Here is a 25,143-nt window from a genome sequence, read left to right as displayed (position 1 = left end):
GAAACCCTGTCTCTACTAAAAATAAAGAAAATTAGCTAGGTGTGGTGGCAGGTGCCTGTAATCCCAGCTACTCAGGAGGCTGAGGCAGGATAATTTCGTGAACCTGGGAGGCAGAGGCTGCAGTGAGCCAAGATCGTGCCACTGCATTCCAGCCTGAGCAACAAAGAGAGACTCTGTCAAAAAAAAAAAAAAAAAGAAAGAAAAGAAAAGAAAAAACAAATAGCCTATGAAAGCATCTCCTGGTTAGGCATGGTGGCTTATGCCTATAATCCCAACACTTTGAGAGGCCAAGGCAGGAGGATTGCTTGAGACAGAAGTTCGAGACCATCCTAAGCAACATAGTGAGACCCTGACTCTATTAAAAAAAACAAAAGAAGAAGAAGAAAAGAAAGAAAGAAAGCATCTCCTACCCTACTGATGGGAGGCCAGCAGACATTTCACAATTAATGTTCTTTGACAACTGCCCTTTGACAACCAGAGCCAGCTTTCACTCTGACCTCAGGGCTGGGACTTGAGTCAGAGGCATCCCAAAAAATGCTCCTGGGAACCAGTACAGCTAAATCTTCAAGCCTAAAGTGGACGTCCACAGACATCTTGATCCTTGCTGGCAATGCCTATTTTCCTAAAGAGGAACCTTGTCACAGGAAGAATATCTCAGGTCCAGATCCTCAGAAAACGCCACATGACCAACCAGCCAGTATTAAAAAAAACAGCTGCCACCAAATCCCAAAGGAAGTCATTTCCAGGCAATGTCCTTCCACAAGAGGATTCTAGACAGATCTCAAACCCAGACAAAGAAGACTGAGATAAATGTGTGGTGCTCAAGAATTCTGACCCTCACCTGACCCCATGCACAAGATAGTTGCAGTAAGTTCACTTTCTCTACAGACTGACAAAGCCACCAACAGCTGTGGAATGTCAAAAACAAGGCTGCCTGGGTCTAAAGTTACCCCCCCTCCACCGTGAGAGGAAAGAAAACACATTTCTGGGCTTCGACTTCTTTATATTTTGCTTATGAGGAACAAATGTCGACAAGATATAGGATACGCTGCTGTTTGCCACCAAAATGCATGGAACATAATTTTATATGAAGCTGCACCCGCTTAATTGTGATGCATTAAGTATTATGTTCATTGTTTCTGAAACTGAGTAGAAATGAATAATTTATTTCAGACAAAGGAAACTCTTGAATACGAAATGCCTCATCTTTTAAAATTACAATTTGGAAAGCAAGAAGGAAAAAATACCCATAGCCAGTAAGCCTTATACTGCTAATAGAAAACAATGCTTCAACTGTTTCTACTTTGTTTGCAAACATTGCATTTTTTTAAACATTCTTGAGAATCATCAGAAAAAAAAAAAAAAAAACACTAGGTTTCCACCGTGTTCACATCCACTCAACATAGGACTAGCATATTCAGTATTAATTTTCTGTGCTGGCTGGCTACATGCCCATTCCTTTTCCACTGATGTGTTAGCTCACCTGGAATCCACTCGCCACATCCCCACATTCCAGTCTCTGCCATCCCCTTCCAGAACTTTCCTTCCTGCATCCTAGTTCTCTTCCTCTCTCCTTCTCCCTTCTTTACATGGCATTGCACTCTGCACTTTCTGGCTCACCACCAACTCCCCAGCAGCTAGCACATTCCCTGGCACACAGTAAGTTCGCAAAAAACCTGAGTTACTGCTTAAGTGTAGAGTAGAAAATCAATGTTTTGGACTGACTGGTAATTGTAATTTCGGGTATGGCTATTGGTGTTTCTTTTCTTTTCAGAAGAGATCTGCATGCACTCAAATCATCTAATACTCCTGTTTCATGCTAATATATTGAGGGAGGAGGAGAAAGGGAGTGAGAATGCATAGGAAAGGAAGGCGCTGGCAGTCATCCACCCACCCACCCCTGTTTCCTGCACAGCTCAGGAGGGCCAAAAACAAATGAAACATTCCCTAAGTGTTGTTACTTCTAGCAACCCTATGAATTGGATACTATTATTAGCCCCATTTACACATACAGGACCTAGAACGTTGTAACTATTTACCTGTGGTCTCACAGCTACTAAGTGCTGGAACATGGAATTCAAACCCGAGTGTGCTTAACTCCAAGGCTTTTGCTCCTTGCCACCGTGCTGTTCTGCAGCACATATATTTTTTGGGATCACCATGACCTCATCCCCTGCCCCTCCCCATTGCCAGCCTTATCTCTGGGATGAATGCAGAGGGTCCGCCCGGTAGGTCCCGCCCTAGGAACATGTTGCCTTTCCTCCCAGGGATCACCAGCAGCTAAAAAGGGCAGCACCACCTCTTTCCACCCCAGCCCCACTGATGTCATAAAAACAATGTCATAACACAGCATGGGCGCAGGGTAGGACACACAGAGAGGGTTCAGTAGCTTCTAAGGAGCCAGCTCTCTGAGCTGCATAGGCACTCCCAGCCCTCCCTCCCTTCCTCCCCATCCTCTCCCCTCAAGCAGGTGCTCCCTGGGGTGAGTGGGCACTGCTTTCAATTAACACAACTCCCTTCATTTAGAACACTTGAGTTTTCATTGAGACATTCTCTTGCGAAATGTTCAGAATCGGGTTGAGAATTTGGCACAGAAAACAGCTAGGCGAGGCAGAAGACTGGGGAGTCAGAGAAGAAAACAGTAAATACAAAACAAATGAATAAACAAGCCCATACCTCAAGTCCTCCAAACAGGTGCTACACAGCACGGTTCCAGAGGTCCAAGAAAGGCTGGACAGCACCATCCCTCCCAGGCAGGAGGACAACACTGCCTAGGGAGCCAGGCACCCACACCTGAGCCACTGCTCCCAAGTGAGAGAGAAGAAGTCCACCCTGAGCCCAGGACAAAGGGCAGTGCAGGGGTTGGGGCTGGGACCCGGCAGAAAAGCAGATGGGAGCCATCCTCTCAGGGACCCATACTGTGCATATCCCCACTGTCCACCAGGGGAGGCCTCCTAACACCAGCCATGCCACTCAGCATCCACAGGGTCCCCGTGAACCGTTGTCAGAGACCACCTTTCTCCTACCACAAGCCAAAATACCTCCTAGCAGCCAAGCCCCTTCAGGATGACCCAGCTTCCTGGATTGACTCCTGCTGGCCCCTGTCTGCTCTGCTGTCTTTCTGCTTACCTGTACCCTCCCCCACCTCGCCCCCACCGCACCTTCCCAGGACCACCCAGGGAGACGCAGCCAGCCTGCCTCAGAGACGCCTGCTCCTCTGTCCTCCCTGCCTTCAACACCTAAATGCTGGGCTCTGTGCACTTGGCCTTTGCCTTCCGAGCTTGTGCATGCTTTCTCCTCAAGAAGGTGCAACTGGAAGGGAGGAGCTTGAACTTGACCCACACTTGCTCTTGCTCCATTTCCACCTGGAGCTGAGGCTAATAGCGCAGTGCTCCTGGCCTCATTTTTTGTTTTCCCAGAAGGTACCTTCTATGATGATGGGTTACTCACCCACAGCAGGTCTTATGTCCTTCTCTGGTCGAGAAGCATCCAGAGCCCCTGTGTGTGCCTTTATGACACAAAACTATATTAAGTTGAACTGTCTGAAATTGTTGCTATTCTACCATGTTGACCTACTAAAATGGCAATTTCATGCGATTCAATCTAAAAATTTCAGCAATGCTGAGATAAATTAGCCATCTTCCTTTCCCATCTTCGATGACAGAGGCCAAGCCCCTGAGTGTGACAAACCTGCCTCTCTGCTCGCTCTTCTCACAGCACTCCTCATACCTGCTGCTCCAGCCACGGCAAACCCTGGACACACTGTGCCTTTGCCCAGGCTGTTGCCTCTGCCTGGAATGCTCTCCCTACTCAGCTCTACTCACCAAACTCCTATCCATTCCACAAAAGCCAGCTTAAAAGTCCCCTTTTGCAAGCCTTCTCTGACCCACAACACCATCCAGTCCGTTATTCCCACCATAGGGCCGTATGTGAGCTTTCTACAGGGTTCTACTCATTCATCATAATTTATCTTGTTTATATCTATCTCTAAAGCAAAAAAGGGAATTCTTAGAGGACAATTCCTATTTACCTCTGAATCACCTGGGCCTCCCACTGTGCTCATAGTAAGTTCTTAATAAATATCTGATGAATGAATTTGGCAGAAATGAAATTCTATCATACTGAAAAACTGAAAACTGATGGAGATTATAAAAACTTACCTCTTCTTCTCTTCATTCTAAAATAAGTATAAATATATGTAACATAGATAATATATAATATTAATAATAAAATAATATATAATATATTAATAAAATAAATATAAAATGAAAATAACATATAATATATAATGTATGTATGTAATATATATGTAACATATATAATGTAATATGTTATATATATTATATGCATCATATACCCACATATATATCACTCAGTAAAAAATATCTAATAATCCTTTACGCAGTTCATGCACTTCACTTTCGTGGGATATTTTCATGGGCCATTTCTCCCATGCATGTTATATGCATGCAAATTGGTGCTGCTGCTTGAGTTCTGAAGCCAGGCTTCCTGGATGAGAATGCTGGCTCTACCACTTATTAAGTGTGTGCCCTCAAGAAAAGTTTCTCACTCGAGCCCCAGTTCCCTTATCCACTGACCAAATGGGGCTAAAAGTACCTCTACTGAACAAGGCTTAAGCAAGTTATGACACATAAAACACCTAGCTCGCTGCAACTCACAGCTGCTGTAATTATTATTTTTACTTCTCTTTAAGTATCATGGGGAATGCAACCATTTCGAATTGGGAGTATGTTCAGCCTGATCACTTCTTTTCCCATTCAAATGCCACTTGCCATTCCCAAGCTTAGAAGAATATATATAGTGGTTCCATTGAGAACTCTCTGAAATTCAGGGATCTCCTGGTATCTTCTTCATCAAGTGTTTTATTCAAAACGCGTAGTAACAGGAATCAATGAAACATTTCATAAACATGGGCTTTAAGAAACCTGCTGGCCTTCTCCTACAAAGAATGCAATCGATACTTATTTTCATACATTATTAACTGTACACAAAACAATCATGTGCAAAGGGCAACAGAAATCACAGTTGGCATGGTGCTCCTTACACAGTTCCCAGGGACCTAGAGAAAAGTGGTACCAGCATGGTGGAAGACAAATGAATAGCACATTAGGTCACCTTAAAGTGGGACTAAACTATGTATTCCTTTTTTTTTTTTTTTTTTTTTTTTACCACTGCGTAATGCTATTTATACGACAACATGACAAAAAATGGCCCTAGGCATTCTGCTCCACTTTAGAAGCCTTCCATCTCACACTGAAATGAAAAAAGATACAATCCAGAAATTGCTTCTTTGGCTAATATTTCTGCAGTTCTGCAGGAATGGTCTTAATAGCACGCGTGTTCTGGATTTTGGTTGTCAATTAAGAACCCATCAGACTGCAGGCCCAAATATTAAAATAATAGGTAGTGGTGTATATTGCAACTTTAAAGGCCTTTTGTCAAACAGTGTTTTGGGGTGGAAGAACAAGGAGAAAGCTGGGAATTAAAGAGGGAGAAGAGGGAGTAGATAGCTCCTTCTAAATAGAGGATCCTGGTCTGTGCTTAAAATTTCATCACCTAACAGTAGAAAGAGCACAGGTTTTGGAGTCACAGGAACAAGAAGTGAATCTGAGCTTTTCCAGGTATCAGCTGTGTGGCCTTAAGAAAGTTACTCAACCTTTCTGATCCCAGCTTTTCTCCTCAGAAATGAGACGGCACAATAAGTACCTTTTAGCATGGTGGGGGACCAGAAGAACGTAAGTCTGTGAAAAGGCAGCTTAGTGCAGAACACACGGCAGGGGAAGCGGACACAGGGTAGGGGCTTCCCCAGCAGGACTCCTCTTTGCTCACTCACCTCCCCTTTAAAGAGACTGAGGATTCAATGAGGAGAATACACAGTTCTGGGATAGGCAGAGTTCCAAAGGGAACTGCAGTGTAACCAAAAATAGGCCACTTGACCAAATGATTAAAAGTCTGTCATATGCTAATGCATGGATAGGGCGGACCCTAGGCTAATTTAGTAGGAGTAAATTGCAATTGATTTTCGAAGAAATTGCTTGTTCTCTTGCCTTTCCTCAGCTGTGTCACACTCGCACACACAGCTGCCTTTGTCACAGCCAGGACCAACTGAAACACGTGTCAAGGAAGATCTTTTTGAGGCAAAATATTTTATATCCACACTTAACACACTCTATAAAAACATTCCCATGTGAGCAGGCAGATACACAAATGTATGTATGCCTGTGTGTCTGTATACGTGTTTATAAAGATGTTTTTGAGAGCTTGTATTTAGAAACAATTCTGCCACCATGGCTGCGTACTTCTATATGTTTTGCAAATCCTCCTGTGGCTGGAGAGCTATCCTCAGTCATTTTTATTTTTAAAACAGCCTACTATTTGAAGAAAGATCGTAAAAGAGTACACCCCTAAAATCTCTCCATATACCCCACAGCCCTGTGTATGTAAATCCTAGATATGAAAAGAAAATGGTTAAAAGATTACAGAAGATAAAAAATCATAATAATAAAGGTTAACAATAGCTGCTTTCACCCCTAATTTCTGATATGGAGATAGACCGTCTTAGAACATTAATTAGAATGGAAAGAGAGATGAAAGAAATGCCCAGGAGACATAATAAATTAGCCTCTTATGCAAATTACCCATTCATTTTCATCACTGACCCAGCTAGTTGAGTCTCTAAATTACAGGAAGTGGTTAGCTCCTTTAACAAAAAACTCTGAATGAAAGATTATCTTTAAAAAAATCTCAGGGCTGAGAGGGCTTAACGCAACAAATAATTTCTCACTTTTCCTTATAGACAATCCTGAAGGGTGCCAAGAAATATGAAAATTAACATTCCAGCCACTAGTTCTTGTTGCCAGAGACCTATTAATTAACCCTTGTTCCAAAACAATGAACAACTACCTCCTTAACTGTGGCTCTCGTGCTAAAAGAAACAAAGAAAAAAAAGTGTAGTATCCTAAGAGGGGAGCACAGATTTGAACAGGTGAAAGACAACAGAACTGAGGGGGGGAAATGCCAAGATATGGAGAGTTTCAAATACCCATTTAAAAGCAAACACACACCTAATTTTACTTGTCATCACTGTCCTAGACAATTTATGTTCCATTGTCCTATCAATTTATGGAATTCTGGTTTCTTATCAGTCAAATAAGGGGACGGGACTAAAATGACCTCCAAACATCCTACTGCATCTACAAATCCAGTGGTTTTATTTATCCCTTTGTGAAACAAACGCGGCACTTCCGATTGTTTAATTTATTGAAATATAATCTTGTAGCATGTATTTGTCTACCGAGCTCACTCCTGGCTTCATTTTCTCTTTCCTACTCTCATCTTCTCTTTTCTCGTGTTTTCTCCATTTACTTATTTTCTTTTGTACTTTATCTTCTTCCATGTATCCAGATAAGATGCCTTAAATACATTCTAGTTCAAAGTAAGGTATACATTGAATAAATCATACTTTATAAAGGTTATTAACATGAAAGACCTATGCCAAGATCACAAGTTTCCTTGGCATGAATAAAATGCTAGAAAGAAAAATAGTTCCAGAATAACTAGCTGAATAACTATGCAAGATTCAATATACGGGCCCTTCAGAAAGGAAGGAAAACATTAAAAGTCATGGTAAAAACAGCAATTACTTTTGCACCAACCTAATATGTTAAAGATCACTCTAGGCCACTGCCCTCAAATTACAACAGGAGCAGATGACTCTCAGGGCCTGCAGACACTGGCCCAAGGTCACCCAGCTAGTTAGGGGTAAATGATGCTAGAAGCAGAACACAGATCTCCTGACTCCTGGATCCATACTTTTTTACCAAACAAGCCCCAATTTGATACCTCCTCCTGAGAATTTGCTACTGTGTCCCAGAGAACAAAAAAACAAAAAGGACATCCCTTGGAAAGAACAAGCTTCGACAGCAGAAAAATTAAGAGATGGCAAAAAGAAATACTTCAGAGGACTAAGAAGAAGGAATGAGGACAGACATATTGGCTATAAATAATTTGCACCTTGTAACAATCTTCAGTTCATGCAATTACCTGTCACTCACTGATGTTTTATCTCCCTTCTTCTGGTAACAGGACCTACAGTAACTCTATGCAAAATATTTAACTGTCTTTACCTTCACAGTCTTCCCTGGAACATTCAGGTCTTTGCCACAAGTGTACAGATGCTAGCATGTCCTACTCCTTTATTCATGGACCTTCTTGAAGTTGACATTTAATCTAAATAATAAAATCTTGCCTTTAGGAAGTGGTCAGTGAGACAGAAAGACATAGGTTTTTCAGATCATCAAGCAGGTAATCAGAGAGTAGATGTAGATTATGACACCATTTTTGTAAAAAACATATATGTATGCATGTATGTACATACACATCTATGCATATTTACATATATAGGAAAAATTGGAAAAGGCTCCTATTAGCATGTTTACAGCAGTTATTTTGGGGTGGTAGGATGCTGGGTGATTGAAATTTCTTTTCCTTTTTTTAACCTGTTTGCAATTTCCTATTGTTCTACAATAAAAATGGATTGCTGAGGGGCAGGAGAGGGAGAGAATAAAAACCAAAAGTAGTGGTCTGTGAAAGTGAAATGTAAGTGTACTTAGAGCCTTCGCAGACGGAAGCATCTCCTAGGTTTCAGGCATGCCCTTCTCAGGGAGCAGTAATTCTTGCCGCTATGAGGGGTACTGGAAAGAAGATTTATGGGGAGAGGTTAGAGGAATAGGAATCAGCCAAGCTTGGAAGGGAAGGCTGATCACAAGCTCCCACCCAGGTGATCACCAGCTGCAATCAACTCACTTCCGACCACAGAGCATAAGGACAGGGGTCCAAGGGAAAAGGAGAGACTCAGTGCAGGAATAAGGAAGACCTTCCCCACAGGGTAGCTAAGCCTCGGGCCGGGTGATTAAGAGACAGGACTTTGCTCTAGGGCCTTTTGGATAGAGGATAGATTTTTCATTGCTTGTCCAAGGTAGTTTATAAGCAGCCTTCCTGAAGGCTCAGGTTTGCTACCCTTTGCAAGACACAGAATCATCATTCTCTGATGGGGCAATGTGGTCTGCTGAAAAGAGTCCCAGTCAAGTCAGGAGCAAGCCAACATTGCCTTAGTGTAGCTTTAAAAAGGACTGAGATTTATTGAGGACCAAGTATGTTTCAGGCACTATACTGGATATTTTACATATAACATCTTTAATCCAAAAGAACCTATACAGTAGGCATTATCATCATCCCATTTTACACCCATGGAACCTGAGGCACAGTGAGCTCACGATAAGGTGAGTGGCAGAGCTGGGATTCATTCACTCAGGTTGGTGGAACTCCAGAGCATGTGTTCTTTCTCCCAGCACCAGCAGATGCAAAGGTATGGAGGGATGAAGCTGCCCAGAGTGCTGGTAGAACGGCAGCTGCTCAACCTGTCTTGTCTATGATACATGGTGGCTGGGGCGAGATCAAAAGCCAGTTAGTAAACGAGTGAAGGAAGACTGAAGCCAGAGTGTTCCTGGAAGTCACCAAGGTGCACAAGACCTGGGAATGAGGAGGTCAGGTTGGACTGGGAGAAGCTACGGAAATCAGCTGGAAAGCCCATGCAGAGTTCAAGTGAGAGATAAGACAGTTACATCCGTGATGTGGAAAGAGGGGAGCAATTCAAAAGACAGCAGATAATTTCAGCAGGACTTGGCGATGGGTCAGGCTGAAGGGGTGAAGACAATGGAAGGGATGAAGATGACTCCACAGCTTATAGTGCAGATCACTAGGAAGACAACAATGCTATTAAATAAAACTGGAGATCCAGGAAGAGAGAGTGTAAGGAGCAAAGGAGAGATGATGAGATCCATTCTGGACATGCTAAGTTTGAGTTAACTGAGACACCGCCAGATGGAGTCTCAGCTGGAAATGCTGGTTTAGTGCTCAAGAGAGGCTGCAGTAGGAAGGAAGGCTCTGAGTCATCAATGTTAAGTGGTGGCTGAGGTCTCCAGAATGAATGAGGCTGGTCCAGAGAGTATGCAAACAGAAAGGAGCCAACACTGGCTCCCCCTACACCAGTGCCATGACCTGGCAAAGGTCCCCAAGCCCACCCTCAAGCACTGTGACCCTGTCCAATCCTCTCCCTTCTCTGAGCTTCAAGTCTATAAAACAGAGTGCTGGACTAGATCTCTAGGGACCCTTCTTCTCTAACATTCAACCACTTGTGATTGACAGAATGCCGGCTCAGGATCAAGAAGGATGCTTGGTGCTGAATTGACACCTGGCATAACAAGCAAGTCTCCGACTTTCCAGTGGGAAAAACAGACACATAAATAAGTCCTCTCGATATGCTGTGATTAACGGCTACCATAAAGGCAAGAGCACAATGGAGCATGAGGGAGCCCTGAGTAGAATTGCCTGTTTGGGGGGATTCCAGCAAAGGCCTTCAGAGGCGAAATTTGATCTTGGTCTTAAAGAACTGATAGAAGTTTTCTAAGTAAAGGCAAGGCCATGTGCAAAGGCACAGCAAAGTGAATGCACATCAAATACTTGGGGAATTGTTTGGCTCAGTGAGCTTGAGTGGAGAGGGGGTGCGGGGCTTCAAGATGGAGAGCAGGGCCTTCACTGGCCCACTGAGGAGTTTACCATATGCCAGAGTAAATAACAGGAAATGAATAGGGGTTCTCAAATATAGGAACATCAGGATTAGAGAGCTGAGTGCAAGAAAAGGACCACCACACCCCCTAATAGCTGGTATTTACAAGGCTTTCTCTCATCATGACCTGACAAGAAAGCAGGTGATGTTACAAGGCTCTTCTCCAACATGTAGACTTTGTGATAACTTTTTTAAAAATAACGACTTAAATATGATGGTGCATTTGAACAGAAATGCTAAACATGGCTAATTATTCACAGAATCACTCAGAAAAAAAGAGAGTTTAGGTGCATCTCATCCTAGAGCAAACCACTTCCAATTACTTGGGAATGAATCTGGAGATCCTAAGGCTTCCCGGGAAGGTCAAAGCCACTCCTAGCACTTGGTAGGAAAAAGATGAGTGCCAGAAGCTGAGACTTTTTTCTCCAGCAAATCAGGATGTTCAAAACCTAACGTTACTCTTTCCCTACAATCTATCCACTTGATTCTTGCATGCAATATCATCAACTGTGATTGTATTTTAAGGAAGGCCTGGCATCTCCTGACTTCTCTACAAAAATCCAGTCTCTCAATCAATAGTTTTAAACCTTGCTGCCAAAGAGATGCTTCTGTCCTCCCTCTGATCCCCAACCTCAAGCTTTCTTAGCACTCACTGTATTTTCAAAATTTCTCACTGCTTTGCTCTCCCACTCCAGAGAGTCCAAAAAAATTGCCAAAAGGTTCATCATCCTTTCAAATTCCTGTTTACTTCTTACTGTGTCTTGAACTTTTCTGAGGAAGAAAAGCAGGGGCAGAACAGAGGTGCAAGAGCAGAGAGCTTGGCTGGGAGAGATGCAGATGCTAAACAGTGCATTGTGCACGGTGGCTTCTGCCTCTGAGCCTCAGCGTCCACACAGCTCTGCCCTCTGGGATCCTAGGACACTTCTGTGTTCCTGCCTCTCCGACATCCTCTTGCACTGGCTCACTTTTTCCTGTGTGTCCTCCTGCTCACTACATGTTCCAGGCCCCTAAAACCCACACTAGCCTCACCCCACAGGAAACACACCTCCTCAAGCCCTTAATCGTGCCCCAGAGGCCAAAGGCTTCCGCTCTCAGGTTTCTGGAAAGCAGCCCTCCACCCTCCCTCTGCAGTTCTCTCCTGACTTGGCTACTTGGTTTCCCTTCGCATTTCAAGCTTCTAAACAGAGAGGATGGTTTTTAGATTCCACCTTATTTTTGTTCTCCTTCTTGCTCCCAACGGGCCACTGATAATACCTCAGCAAGGCCTTTTATGTGGTTAGCAAGCAAACAATGGCTAAAATGACTGTGGGTTTGAGGAATCCAAGGAAAATGGAAATACAAGAATGTCAAACATGTCTTGTTCCTTGGGAGGATTCAGCTCACCCTTAGTGTATGTAGATAAACACGCTCTTCATGTTGGGCAGAGAAATCCAAATATGGAAACTCTGATTGCTACCATATCTGTGAAAAGCGGAGACACTGTTGTCCTGGCTTCCTCAGATAACTTTTCAAGACAGAAGAGATGTTCTAGAAAGCTCAGATTCAAACCGTGAAAAGCAACATTTATCATCCTGTTCCTCCATCCTTTTCCATCCTACAAAGGCCAAACTGGATAATATGCATTATTCAATGACTTAAAGCCTCTCAAGGTTCCATTTGGCTTTACTATCCCACTTAAGGAACACAGTCACTGTCAGAGGTCAAAGCTCATTAGTGCTGGAACCTAAAGCCAATGCCCTTGAGATAGAAAATGGAACTCTAGACAAGGCCTTTCTGGCTCTGGCTGATTCATTATGATTTCTGGGTTCTAGGCAGGACAGGGCTCACAAACTCCAGATCATACTTGCTATGAAAAGAAACCTGGCCTGCGAATGGGATCCAAGGAATGCATAAGTGAAACCTGGCCCATGCAGAAGAATGTCCAATACTCATAAATTCAGACAAACCAGTGGTATCTGAGAATGACCATGCCTCCTTAAGAGTTGAAATGATTGCAAGGGTAGAGAAGGTGATGTAAGAGAACTGTGGAAGAATTCTAGAGATGAGCCCAACCTTTTCTCAGATCCATGGGCTGTAACGATTAGAGATTATTTACTCCAATTGCCTCATTATACAAATGAAAGAGCAACTCTGAGAGGGAAAATGAGTGTAAAAAAACTCCATTGCTAGCTGGTGTAGTGGCATACCTGTAGTCCCAGCTACTCGGGAGACTAAGATAAGAGGATCGCTTGAGCCCAGGAGTTTGGGGCAACAGTGACCTGTGATCAGGCCACTGCACTCTAGCCTGGGCAACAGATCAAGTCCCTGTCTCTAAAAAGAAAAGTTTTTAAAAAAAATAATAAAAACCCCATTGCGGCCAGGCATGGTGGCTCACACCTGTAATCCCAGCACTTTGGGAGGCCGAGGCGGGCGGATCTCTTGAGGTCAGGTGTTCAAGACCAGCCTGGCCAACATGGTGACATGTATTTCTCTACTAAACATACAAAAATTATCCAGGTGTGGTGGCAGGTGCATGTAATCCCAGCTACTCGGGAGGCTGAGGCAGGAGAATCACTTGAACACGGGAGGCAAAGGTAGCACTGCGCCGAGATCATGCCACTGCACTCCAGCCTGGACCCTGGGTGGCAGAGCAAGACTTCGTCTCAAACAAACAAACAAACAAAAACAATTGTTCATAGAAATTCTGAAATTAAAACCCAATGGCCCTTCTTCCTTGCCTGCTTTCTCACTATCAATGACCATGGAGAGGTTCATACCCTTCCAGGCATCAGTACAAAGACTGAGGAGTCCACAGGGCAGACAGTAGGTAACAGGCATTGTCCCTCAAAAGCAGGATGAAGGTCAGGTTTGCCTCTGGCACCTGGCACTACACTGGCAACACCCCATCCCAGTTTCTACAGATCCGCTCCCAGGAGAGCTTAGGTGGTCACATATGTTTGTCTGTACATCTCCTCTCCACTGCTTAAACCACTGTCCTGGCTGGATCAAAGGGACAGAAAGCACTAGAAGTGACATGGAGTGGAAATTATTGGCGTTACTCAGAGAAACATTTGAACTCCTCTTATACTAAACTCGTATCCTTATATCTTATGCCAAAACAGACACACACACACACACACACACACACACACTTTTCCTCTGAAGGAAAAGACAGAATAATGTAGAGAAGTGCTTCTCAAGCTTCATATGCATATGAAGCGCCCAGCCCAGGGATCTTGTTAAAACGTGTATTCTGATTCGGTAGTTAAAATGAGATCCTGTATTTCTAATGAATTCCCTGGCAATGTCAATGATGCCGGTATAAGAACCACACTCTGAGTAGCAAAAGGTAGATGTTACAAAAGCTTAGAAACAAACAAATTTGAGTTTCAGTTCTGGTTCTACCATTGAAGACTTTCGTGATTTGGGGCTGTTTCCCTAACTTCACTATGCCTCAATTTAATCATCTATAAAATGGAAATAATAATACTTAAGAAGCACTTGATGATTACATAAGTTAATGATGTAACACTGTTAACACATGGCTTGGCAAATAATAAGACTTAATAAACGTCAGTTCCTGACTATCTCTAAGATTCATGAAGGCAAGATAATGACTGACTCGCTGCCCAAACCACAATAGCTAGAACATAGTAGGTGCTCAATGGATGTTTGGTGAATGGATGAATGCATGTATAATACACCCAAATAAAATATCAGTATTTATACACTCCCTTGATTCTGTGGCTTTTCTGCAAAAAAAAAACACAAAACGTTTAGAACACCAAGACACTCTCACCAGTTACAAACCATAATCTCGTAGAATCAAATTCAACATTAACCATCACGTTTAACCACTGAGAGATGTATAACTTGTGGTGGCTATATATACTTGAGAAAATGTCTAAACTGTAAATAAATAAAGACAACATTAGTCTGGAATCTGTATGTCATAAAGATAAATTACTGCCTTGCTTATTTATGGGCTGTCTGAATGCAGATTTTACGAAAAACTTAATTCTAAAACTAAGTTCATTTCCAAACCACACATGGAACTGCAAAGAGAGACAAAACAAACCACGGGAAGCGAGACTACACTTAAAAGGGCCGTTGGGGCCGGAGTACCTTCTTTCATAAATGCACACACTTGCTCAGGAAAAAATAGAAGCAAAAGAATTGTTAACAAATGGCAGAGCTTAATCTTTTAAATCAAAGGCAGACAAGTGAATTCATCCCAAATTTTTCAACAATCTAAGATTATCTTCGGGCCTCTTATAAAGTAAGTGGCATAATCTGAACAGATTCCATTTCCAGGGAGGCGCTATGTAAGGAATGCAGCAAGAAGAGAATACCATTGCCACCTACAGACAGAAGTGGCACTCCCGTTGCAAGAGATGGCCAATCATATTTTAATGTGGAAAAAAAAAAAAAACTCAACCAAGTCACCTCCCTCGAACCTCTTCCAAACCACCACATCACATTACTTCATTTAGAATTACTTTCAAGTCATACAATCATCTCTAGGCATTATGCCTCTTCATTATCATCATCCGATTTCTAATTTCCCAGAAACACTGTGCCATTCAACTGTCTACTTATACGCTCTTTGAGAGCCAAAGAGAATGCAAGCCAACGAATTCAAGCACACAAAGGCATCAGCGTGAAAGTATAAATCTGCTTACCTGATATGAATGGGACCACCCGGAATATATCTGACAATCTGCTGTTAACTGGTTCATATGGGGAATCCTCCAACAGATCATTTCCTAAAAACAACAGAAAGATTGGGCTCAGATCAGAAAAACAGATATATTTCAAGCAGGTTTTTGCTGCTGAATCTGAATTCTAATTATGTTATGATTGTGTAACAAAAAGACGCTGAAACTTTGAAAGATTTCAAATGCATCTCTTTCGCTATGGTTATTTCTTTTCATTCCCCTGCCTTTGTTGTCCTTGTTCTCCCCAGAGTGCCATGAAAATATTGGAGAACAACCCAGCCTGATCTTGCCAGAAAACTCTCCCACTCTTTGCAAAGGAATAGAAATCAGAGAGGAAAGAGCTGGTGACGTCACGAGCCCTGCTTGCCTCCAGGAGCCAATGGAAGAAAGGTGACCCAGGAAAGACCCTTATTTCTGCTTCCTCCCAAAACCTGGCATACGGTTGGAAAGCAGGTACCATGGCTATTAAACAGCCCACCTCGGAAACAGGTTTTCATTAATAGACTCTGGAGGAAGTGACCCAGCGCTGACAGGTCAAATCTGTATAATGCAAATCTCCAGTGTGAGTCTCAGTCGAGAATGAACACACAAGATGTTTGTGTTAGGTTTACAAATATGAGCCCCCTCTGGCTTACGAGGACCAAAACATTCCCATTGGACTGGATGGTTGTGACAAGTGGATCTTTCTCTCCCTGAGCTACTTCTGTGATAACCAAGGTTGAACCACACCAGCTGGTTCAAGACTCAGCTAATCTAAGATGACAAATGGTTTTTCACACATCTGCCTTTGATCATGTTTGGTGGGGAGGGTGAAGATAGAATGGATTCTCCTGGACCTTTTACAATACTTTATCTTACATCAGAGCAGGTTAAAGGGAACAAGACAGGGGGAAAGTCCAGACCAGATGCAGGGCAAGCCTTCCTATTATTACTCCGAGGCCAGCGAAAGCCCCAGGCTGGCTCTCCTTGGAAAGAAGTTGTGGGTTCCTTGGGGCCCTTTAGTGGGATCCTCCTCCCATGCTCCGACCAGGTTTCAGAGAGGTCAGCGGGGTCCCGGGGTGGCCCTCCCCCCAGCCCCCGACCTCCTCATGGGTTTTCCAACAACCAGGCCCAACAATGCTGGTCAGCCCAGCAAACACCAGCTGCCGCTGTCCCTGGGGGCCAATGAAAGGTCCTCACTCTGCAGCTGGGGAGAAGTGAGTGGAGGATGAGATCAGCTGGCCCGGGGACGAAGGGTCCCCCTGCCTTCGGGGAGGGACACGGGGTGGGGTGGGGAGGTTCCACGCGTACCCTGCAGGCTCTGGTACATGCTCCAGTAAATGCGCAGGCAGTTCTTCTCCTTCTTCATACCCCGCTTGCAGCGGCAGTTGTAGAGCGACTTCTGCTTCAGGGCCTCCATGGCGCTGCGGCACTCATCCTTGGCCTCCAGGCCGGATGCCAGGCTGAAGTTGGTCTCCTTGCCCGCCACGCACTGCCTCAGCGTGCGGTACTTGGTGCTGCAGCTCTGCTCCTTCAGGCACTGATCACTGGCTTTCACGCAATCCAGGCGGTCTCCGCCGCTCACTTCCGCAGACAGGAGCAAGTCTGCGGGGCAGAGGGGAGGGAGCCTGAGTGCGGCGGGCGGGGACCCCGGCCGCCCCTGCTCCGGGCGAGGGCGCGCGCCCAGGTCAGGGATGCTTGACTAGCCTGCGGGGGCGCCCTGCTCTGGGAGCGGGTCCACCTCTCGACCATCCGGGAGTCCATTTTCCCGCCCCCTGGAACTCCAGCTCCTCTCCCCTCCTCCCGGGCCCGCAAGGAAGGGTGGCGCAGGCTCAGCCCGCGGGGCTTCAAGGGTTTGCTCCAGAACCTGCGCTGCCCACCGTGCACATCGGCCCTCCGCCCCGGGGCATCCTGGCCTGAGCAACGACCCGGGCTCCTGGGCCACCCCCGGCTCCAGCCACCAGCTCGCCCGGCTAAAACTCAGGCGCTTTCCGAGGAGAAGTGAGGCGGCGGACTGGGCACCCGGCGCGCGCTGGGCGCGGGGCAGGCCAGCCGTGGTCAGCGGTCCGCCGGGCGGAGAGCGCCCAGAAGCTACTCGGGAAAAACTTTTCTCTTCCAAGTTTGCTCTCCCGGCCCCAATGCTCCCCAACTCCACCTGCCTGCCGCGGCTCCGCGAGCTCCCAGAGACTCTCTGGGGGTGCAGGGCCCTGGGCTGGAGGGTTCCTTAGTCCCCCGCCAAGCTGGGTCATTAAAAACCACAGGAAATCAAAACCAAGCCCGAAAAGCTTCGGGCAGCGCCGCGCCGCCACCGCCTCCCTAACCTGGGGATTCGCCATCCCCTTCCCCAAAACGAAACTTCTTCCTTCCACGTCCACCACACCCGCGCCCCAATTTTGGTGCGGAGGGCGGGGTGGGCTGCTGCAAGCGACCCTAGGAAAGACTCAGCGGGTAAGAAAGCCCACGGCTGGCCTCGACTTACCCAAGAGCGGCAGCGCGAAGTACAGGGTCGCCAGGAACATGGTGACGGCGCGGGGCTGGTCCCCGCCCCCCCAAAAAAATCCCGAGCCGCCGCTGGGTCTTGCTGAGGGAGCTCAGCATGCAGCGATCCCCGGACAGCTGTGCTGCTCTGGCCGCCCAAAGTTCAGCTCCATCCAGTGAAAGAGGAAACTCCGGGTCTGGCAGCCGCCACCGCCGCCGGCGACTCAGCTCTGGGATGGCGAGGGCGGGAGGTGGTTCCGCTTTTAGGGGTTCAGGTCCGACCCAACCTGGAAGGGAGGGCGCGCTTTGAGATGAGAGCGGAGAGCGCCGGAGACTCTCCCCACCCCAGAACCCTCTCCCCTCCCCCATTCCCGCCTTTGGGGACTTTCCAACGCCGGGGTGAGGACCCACCCCCACCCAGGTCGGGGTGCATGTGCGTGTATTCCAGGGGCCGCTGACACGGGGATGGGGGTGAGGGCTGGAGAGGTCTGAAGAGGGTTCCTAAAGTCCAAGGGGGTGTCTGTTGGGTTCAACCCGAGACGCTGAACGCAAGCAAATAAATAAATAAACGGTACTTTCCGAGCGCCGCGAGCGGAGCCTGCAGCTGCCTGGAGTCCCAGCCCTCGGTGGCGGCGGCGGCAGCAGCTCCCTAGCCAGCCCTGGCGCCGAAAGAGCCCCTTCTCCCGGGAAGTTGGCCTCCCCCTCCTCGCGTCAGCCAGCGAGCTCGCTCAGCCGCCGGCCCTCCCCACTCCGATCGCCAATCCCTAGCCCCTGTCGCCGCCCTCCCTCTCCCCCGGACTCCTCTCCCTCCAGAGGCCGCCAAGCCAGGGGGAACCGATGTCCCGACTGGGGCTGAAACCCGGTTCCTGCGCCGCTACCCTCCGCGCGTCCTCGGCTCCCTCCTGGGCGTCCGCTCCTCTCACACCCTCGCCCGGTGCCCGGGACTCGGGCGCTGCCGCACCCCAGCCCAGGGCGAGCGCGCCGGCCCGCAGTCCCCGCGCGCCCCGGCAGGTGCAGCCCGGCGCCACGAGCGCCCCCCGGGCCCTAAAGTTGGGAGACGCCTGCAAAACGGAAAGGGGTGGCCAGGGGAGGGGGGAAGAAGGAGTGGGGAAGAGGGACGGGAAGCGGCAATGGGTTCCCAAACAGAACGAAAAAAACTCCAAATGCCACCAACCTGGACTCAACCGACCGCGTCCAGCTGCGGCGAGAAGCCAATTTGTTTATTTAATTATTTATTCTTTCGGGGGAATGGTGTCCCCGCCCCCTCCTTCCCTTTCCGGGCTCACTTTATCTGCGCTAGGAAAAAAAAAAGAAAAAGAAAAAAAAATAGATGCGGTAATCTTCGAGAGCTCGAAGGGCCGAGTTGGGCCAGGACGATTTCCGAGCAGAGCCCTCGGCTCGGATGCTCGTTAGGGATGTTAGTGGTTATTGGAAGCGGCGCGGGGAATGGCGTGTTCCGAGCCCAGATTTCTTCTGGCCAGGGGACCCTCGGCCTGCTCCTGCTCCCGCCGCCCCGCAGCTCCAGCCCCCTCCTAAGCTCGCCCGCCAGGCAGCCGCTGCTGCACACGCCCGCTTGCGGTGGGACCCGCCGCCGGACCCGCACGCGCGCACAGGACACGCAGCGTTCTGCAGCCGGCCGCGGGTGCTGCCAGACACTTTCTCTCTCTCTCTCTCTCTCTCTCTCTCTCTCTCTCTCTCTCTCACACACACACACACACACACACACACACACACGGGCACAAGGGCTCTTTCTTCTTAGGGCAATCGAGCCAGACCCTTCTTCGGAAAACAAAGTTTTCCCCCACGTCACTAGTGGCTGTGATTCAAGACTTGGTGCGTTCAAGACACACTCAGACCCAGGACGCCGGAGCGGCGATCCTGGGATGCGCCCACCCGTTCGTCCGCGCCAGCGCCAGCGCGTGAACACTCACACTCACACGCACACGTGCACACGCAGTCTCTACCTCTCTCCTCGAGCCCCGACAAGAAGACAAAAGCGGAGCCCCCAGCCCACTGAATTTAAACCCGGCCAGACCTGGCTTTAGGAAATTTATAAGCTGACCTCCATCTTGGCTGTTTCGAGAGTAAATTAACAACAACAACAAAAAGCCTGACGTGTACACAGCCCTTCGCTCCAACCCCTGGGACCGCTGGTTCCCTGTCGTGCTGCTCACCCCCCGCCCCCCACCCCGACACACGCTCCCCTTCCCGCACGCCGGGGGGCGCCCGGGGCACCGAAGTCTACACTGGGTCCGGAGACCAGTCTAGGAGCCAGCCCGCAGTGCTCGGGATCTTTGCTGATGTCCAAGTTCATCTCTCGGGGAGACCGAGTTTGAATCAAATCTGTGTGCGCCCAGCTGTCAAATCTGCAAACCTATCACGCCAGACAATGGGCCGCCGCTAAGGACAGAGAAGAATGGCTCATTTTGATCGAGGGGGGTTAATTGAAAAGGGCACGGGCTTTGGTTGAAGTTTGAGGCCCGGGTGTCAGGGCGGGGAGAAGAGGAGGAAGGAGGAGGGTTGGGCCGCTCTCCATTCAACCACACATCAGCCGGGCGCGCCCCTCGGCTGCAGCGGCTGCTTGCAGGCGGGCTGCACATTGTGTGGAATCGCCAAAGAGGGTCTGCGTCTCGGGGCGCGCCCCAAACCCGAGGGACATCCTACGGATCCGCACTCCTCTTGTGCTGTACGCGTGTTTCTCCAGGTAGGTATGAGGAGACGGACGCCCTCATCAGACACCCCTCCTCCAACACACACACACCCATAGCCACACCATTCAGGGATCCTCTAGTTCAGTGTATCAGTTTACACTTGGTTGTTGAGTAAACAAAGCAAACATATGTCACATTTTCGCGACAGATGGCTCAAACCAAGGGCTACTTAAGTTCTCTCTCTCTAATAGTCTAAGCTACAGGCTGAACTAAGCAGAAATGTAATTAAGTCATCTGATCAGTTTCTTCGACTTAAAATGTTTTCCCATAGTTTCACAACAAACCACATAAACCCTGGGGATGTGGTTTCAGGGAAAGGAGGGCTGAATATGAACTAAGACTTTGTGTGAAGACTCCGTTTCTCCCCCGGTCACCCCAAACAGAAAACCCTCTTTCATTGTTCCATTTCATAAGTGGAGGAGAATGTCTTCTTTCGGAAAATCAGTAACTGGAATTTCAATTTTCAATAGAGGGACTAGTGCTTATCAGTGCTGACTACTTGGGATAGTTGGATTACAATGAGGTTTAAGACATCATCAACATCTTTTGTAAATGTTCTTTGTTGAGAAATGACTTCATCTTACCCTATATATTCCACAGAATTCTTTTGAATCAAATTTTAACAGGATGGGGGAAAGGTGAACTAAAAGCTCTCCAAATGTAGAATATGGGACTTCTTTTTAAAATACAGATGATCTCCGACTTATGATGCTTCTACTTATATTTTTAGACTTTACCATGGTGCAAAAGCCATATACATTCAGTAGAAACCGTATTTTGACTATGGACCATACAATCATTCTGTTTTTCACTGTCAGTTCAGTATTGAATAAGTTTCATGAGATAGTCAACACTTTACTATAAAATAGTTTTGTGTTAGATAATTTTCCCCAACTGCCAGCTAATGTAAGTGTTTTGAGCATGTTTAAGGTAGGCTAGGCTAGGCTGTGATGATTGGTAGTTTAAGTGTATTAAATGCATTTTTAACCTATGATATTTTCAACTTATGATGAGTTTATCAGGGCATAAGCCTCATTGCAAGTCAAGGAGCATCTGTATTTTTAGCTTCAATAATGTATTTCTGAACCATTCACTCACACTTGTCCTTATTAAGTTTGTGCTGCTGATGAATACAGAGCTTTGTTTTTAAAAAGGTAACAATAAACCCCCAGAGGCTGTAACTGTGTTGTCCAATACAATAGTCACTAGCCATGTGGCTATGTCAATGAAATTAATTAAAATTAAATAAAAGAAAAATGCAGTTCCTCAGTAGCATTAACCATATTTCAAGTGATCAATAGCTACATGTGGCTGGTGGCTACCATATTGGACAAAACAGATATAGAACATTTCCGTCATTGCAGCAAGCTCTAGTGGACAGCACTACCCTATAATGTTGGTGTGGAATTAATGTGATATATATATATATATATATATATATATATATATATATATATAAAATAAAGTTTTTAGAATAGTAGAATAGTGCATAGAGTGCTTACTTCATAAGCAGCAGCAGTAGTGGGGGTTGTAGTTGGAAGGATAGTGATAACGATGATGATGATGATGATGATGTTGATAAAGATGATGATGCCTTGTTAGTCTCTTGTGGAAGTCAAAGAATCCATGAAGACACAGCTCACTTCTGGTATGTCAGGATGAGATCAGCAGGCAAAGAAGCCAAGGAGTAGGAGAACCGATATGTCAAAAGCTGATCTTCCAAGGAGAGCTGTGAACAGAAAGATATGGCCCATACTGTAGCCTAAGACTTCTTGCAGTAGGAGCTAATAAAAATAATAATTAAAAAAATCACTGCTTTACAACTACATCCATTAACTTTTCTTTTTCTTTCTTTTTTTTTGAGACAGAGTCTCGAAATGTCGCCTGGGCTGGAGTGCAGTGGCGTGATCTCAGCTCGCTACAACCTCCGCCTCCTGGTTTCAAGCAATTCTCCCGTCTCAGCCTCCTAAGTAGCTGGGATTACAGGCACCCACCACCACACCCAACTAATTTTTTTGTGTTTTTAGTAGAGACGGGGTTTCAGTATGTTGGCCAGGCTGGTCTCAAACTCCTGACCTTGTGATCCACCCACCTCAGCCTCCCAAAGTGCTGGGATTACAGGCGTGAGCCACCGTGCCCAGCCTACATCCATTAACTTCTAAAGGTGAGAGAAACACATGGCCAGAAAGCCCTTGGAATATCGAAGAGAGAAAAGCACTGTGACTTAATGTATTAATATCATCTCTGTTTCCTTGGAGCTTATCTGTTCCTGTGTGTATGGGACTGATCTCAGGATGAAAGGTGACATCAAAGTATCAAATATTATTAATAATTATGAAGGTTCATGTAATCCTCTGTGACATGTTTGCTCAGCAGAAAATTGGTTTTAATGCCACAAAATTAGGTTCAATCCACCCATAAGCACGTGAAGTGAGCAATTGTCTGGCATTTCTTGATGTAAGTGTGTTTTCATAAGTTAACAGATGAGTCAGGATGAGAATGACAGTTTTATTCCATGCAGCATTTTGTCTGTTTCTCTCATTGCCTTCCTTGGCCCTTCATTTCGTAAAATTCTACTGCTTAAAAAGCATTCAGATTTTTTTTAACTCATTCTAGTCCATGAAAGTTCAACATGTGACACCAGACAGCTTGACAGATTTACCGTTGTAGTTACACACACACACACACAAAAACACTCACCAGTCCCTAAGTGTGCCATGATGTTTTTGACTGCTATACCTTTGCCCATTCATTTCCATCTGCCTAATGCGTGCTTCATCCTGAAATTTCAAGGTTCAGCTCAGCTCAAACAGGACACTAGGATAATATGGACCTCTTTGGTCAGAATTCATAGTTCCTTGTAGTATACTCCATGGCCTCACTGAAGTCTCCGCCATGTCTATTGTAACATTGCATTGTAGTTAGTTGCTGTATCTGTCTCCTCATCTGGAATGTGTGCTCCTTGAAGGCAGGAAGCTGTCCTAGTCTTTTTTTTTCATCCCCAGCATTTAGACTGATAACCAACACACAGTCACCCCCAATAAATGTAAACTGATTGCATGAATAATGAGTGATGCTATTCCTCATTTTCCTCTGACACAATAATTTTACTGAAAGGTTTACATAAAATCCCTTTACTGGATGAACAATGCAAAATATAAGTACCTCATACAATTACTGGTATTGCTGTTCTAATAATAGTATCAACTATGTATTATTCCTTTGGGGATTTGACATTTGAATTTTTTTAAACAAAACCCATTATTGTAATAGAGTGCTCTTTTTCTGGTTCACTTTAATAGTAACATATGACATATTTCATTTCTGGGAAATGATAGCTTGCCTTAGGTCATATTTTAAGGCATAAAGCCAGAAGCAGAGTAACGTTCCCACCTGAAGTTCTCTAATCATCTAGAAATGTGCCTCTTTCTGGCTGGGAGGCAGGGATTTAGAAGGGCTAGATTATGACTACCCTGGAGCATTCATTCACAAAGGCAAATTTTTAAAAGGCAAATTGGTCCCAAAGTGTTAAAAATTCTTTTATAAACACACAAGTCCTCTTGCAATCTTTTAGGAGAAATGAGAAAATAGGAATCGTCTACACCCAGAAAGCTGGTGTAAGGGTCTATATGCTGACACAGATCTCACCTTCTAATGCTGTACTTTGACATTTGCCCTTTGGCAATACAAGAAGAACCAGTTGCTCGCAGATTTCAGAGCCCTTTTCCAGGCTGACTATATTAAGAAGTGTCTTTTGAACATTATTTGCAAATGGAAGATTCTTATTGGCAATCTGGGCGCCTGACCCCCAGGAACCTATCTTAGGAAATCTTTCTTCCTCCTTAGTTTTCAAGTAATTTTTATTTCTTATACTAATAAGCCAGTGCAATGATTTTAATGCCTTTGTGGAAGGATATTGCATTTTGTGAGAGTTGAAGTCATTTGTACTTTGGCCTTTTGCCACAAAATGCATTCAAGGTGTGTAGCCCTGATGAAATAAAGTGCCTGTCATGCCTTATTGCCTGAATATATGGCAAAAGATACCCCATCTTCGGGGGACTTGCAAGGGTTTTCTTGTGATTGCCAAAGGTGTTGGATTAAAAGCCCTGTACATTTCAGTCTTCTTTATCCAGGAAGGATGGGGAACGCCTGCACGGAGAAAACATCTTTTCTCTCCACCACTCTCCTAATAAGCCCTAAACCCTGTTCCAATGGGATTGTTCCTTCATAAGGGCAAGAGGGAAGCTTAATCCCCAGCTTTGTCCAGTAATTAGCCTCTCTCTCTCTGGAGGCAGCAAACACAGATGCCAATCCGGATGAGCTTTGGGATGTGGAATGAAAACAAGACTGAAAACACTGATTCACTTCTTCAGAAGCCTTTTAGCAGCCTCCAAGACAACAACAACCTCTGATTTCCATTGATGCACGTTTGGTCTAAGTGGTGGGATGGGGCCTCTCCCACCGCTGACGAAGCAAGAGAAGAAGCAGAGATCACCAAAGACGTGGGGATAAGTGACCCCTAGGCCCCTCTGCAACAATGAAGGCTCTGTAACGCAGCACTGTTCTTGTCATGCCACTAACCCCGGCATCTTTCAAGAAATGCCATGGAAATGCACTGTTTACCGAAACC

At 45.9% G+C, this 25,143-nt stretch overlaps 1 protein-coding gene across 3 annotated transcripts in view; it reads right to left on the bottom strand.

Annotated features, from left to right (window-relative positions):
- GFRA1 (GDNF family receptor alpha 1) overlaps window positions 1-19,369 on the bottom strand; it is a 219,800-nt gene extending 200,431 nt beyond the window's left edge. For 2 of the 3 annotated variants that reach the window (XM_003254986.4, XM_030806573.1), the window contains exons 1-4: window positions 18,977-19,369; window positions 17,804-18,089; window positions 16,636-16,929; window positions 15,310-15,393 (exon numbers count right to left, since the gene is read on the bottom strand). In XM_003254986.4, coding sequence (XP_003255034.1) covers window positions 15,310-15,393; window positions 16,636-16,929; window positions 17,804-17,843 — 418 coding nt within the window. In that variant the 5' untranslated portion in view covers window positions 17,844-18,089; window positions 18,977-19,369. Of the gene's footprint in view, window positions 1-15,309; window positions 15,394-16,635; window positions 16,930-17,803; window positions 18,090-18,377; window positions 18,477-18,976 lie in introns of those variants that run through there. The other variant, XM_030806568.1, reaches the window with a different exon arrangement.
- Window positions 19,370-25,143: the final 5,774 nt, after the last annotated feature.

Source organism: Nomascus leucogenys, chromosome 3, assembly GCF_006542625.1.
Source record: "Nomascus leucogenys isolate Asia chromosome 3, Asia_NLE_v1, whole genome shotgun sequence".
Classification (NCBI taxonomy): domain Eukaryota; kingdom Metazoa; phylum Chordata; class Mammalia; order Primates; family Hylobatidae; genus Nomascus; species Nomascus leucogenys.
Note: the sequence above shows the minus strand (reverse complement) of the source record. Positions and strands in the feature narration are given on the sequence as shown.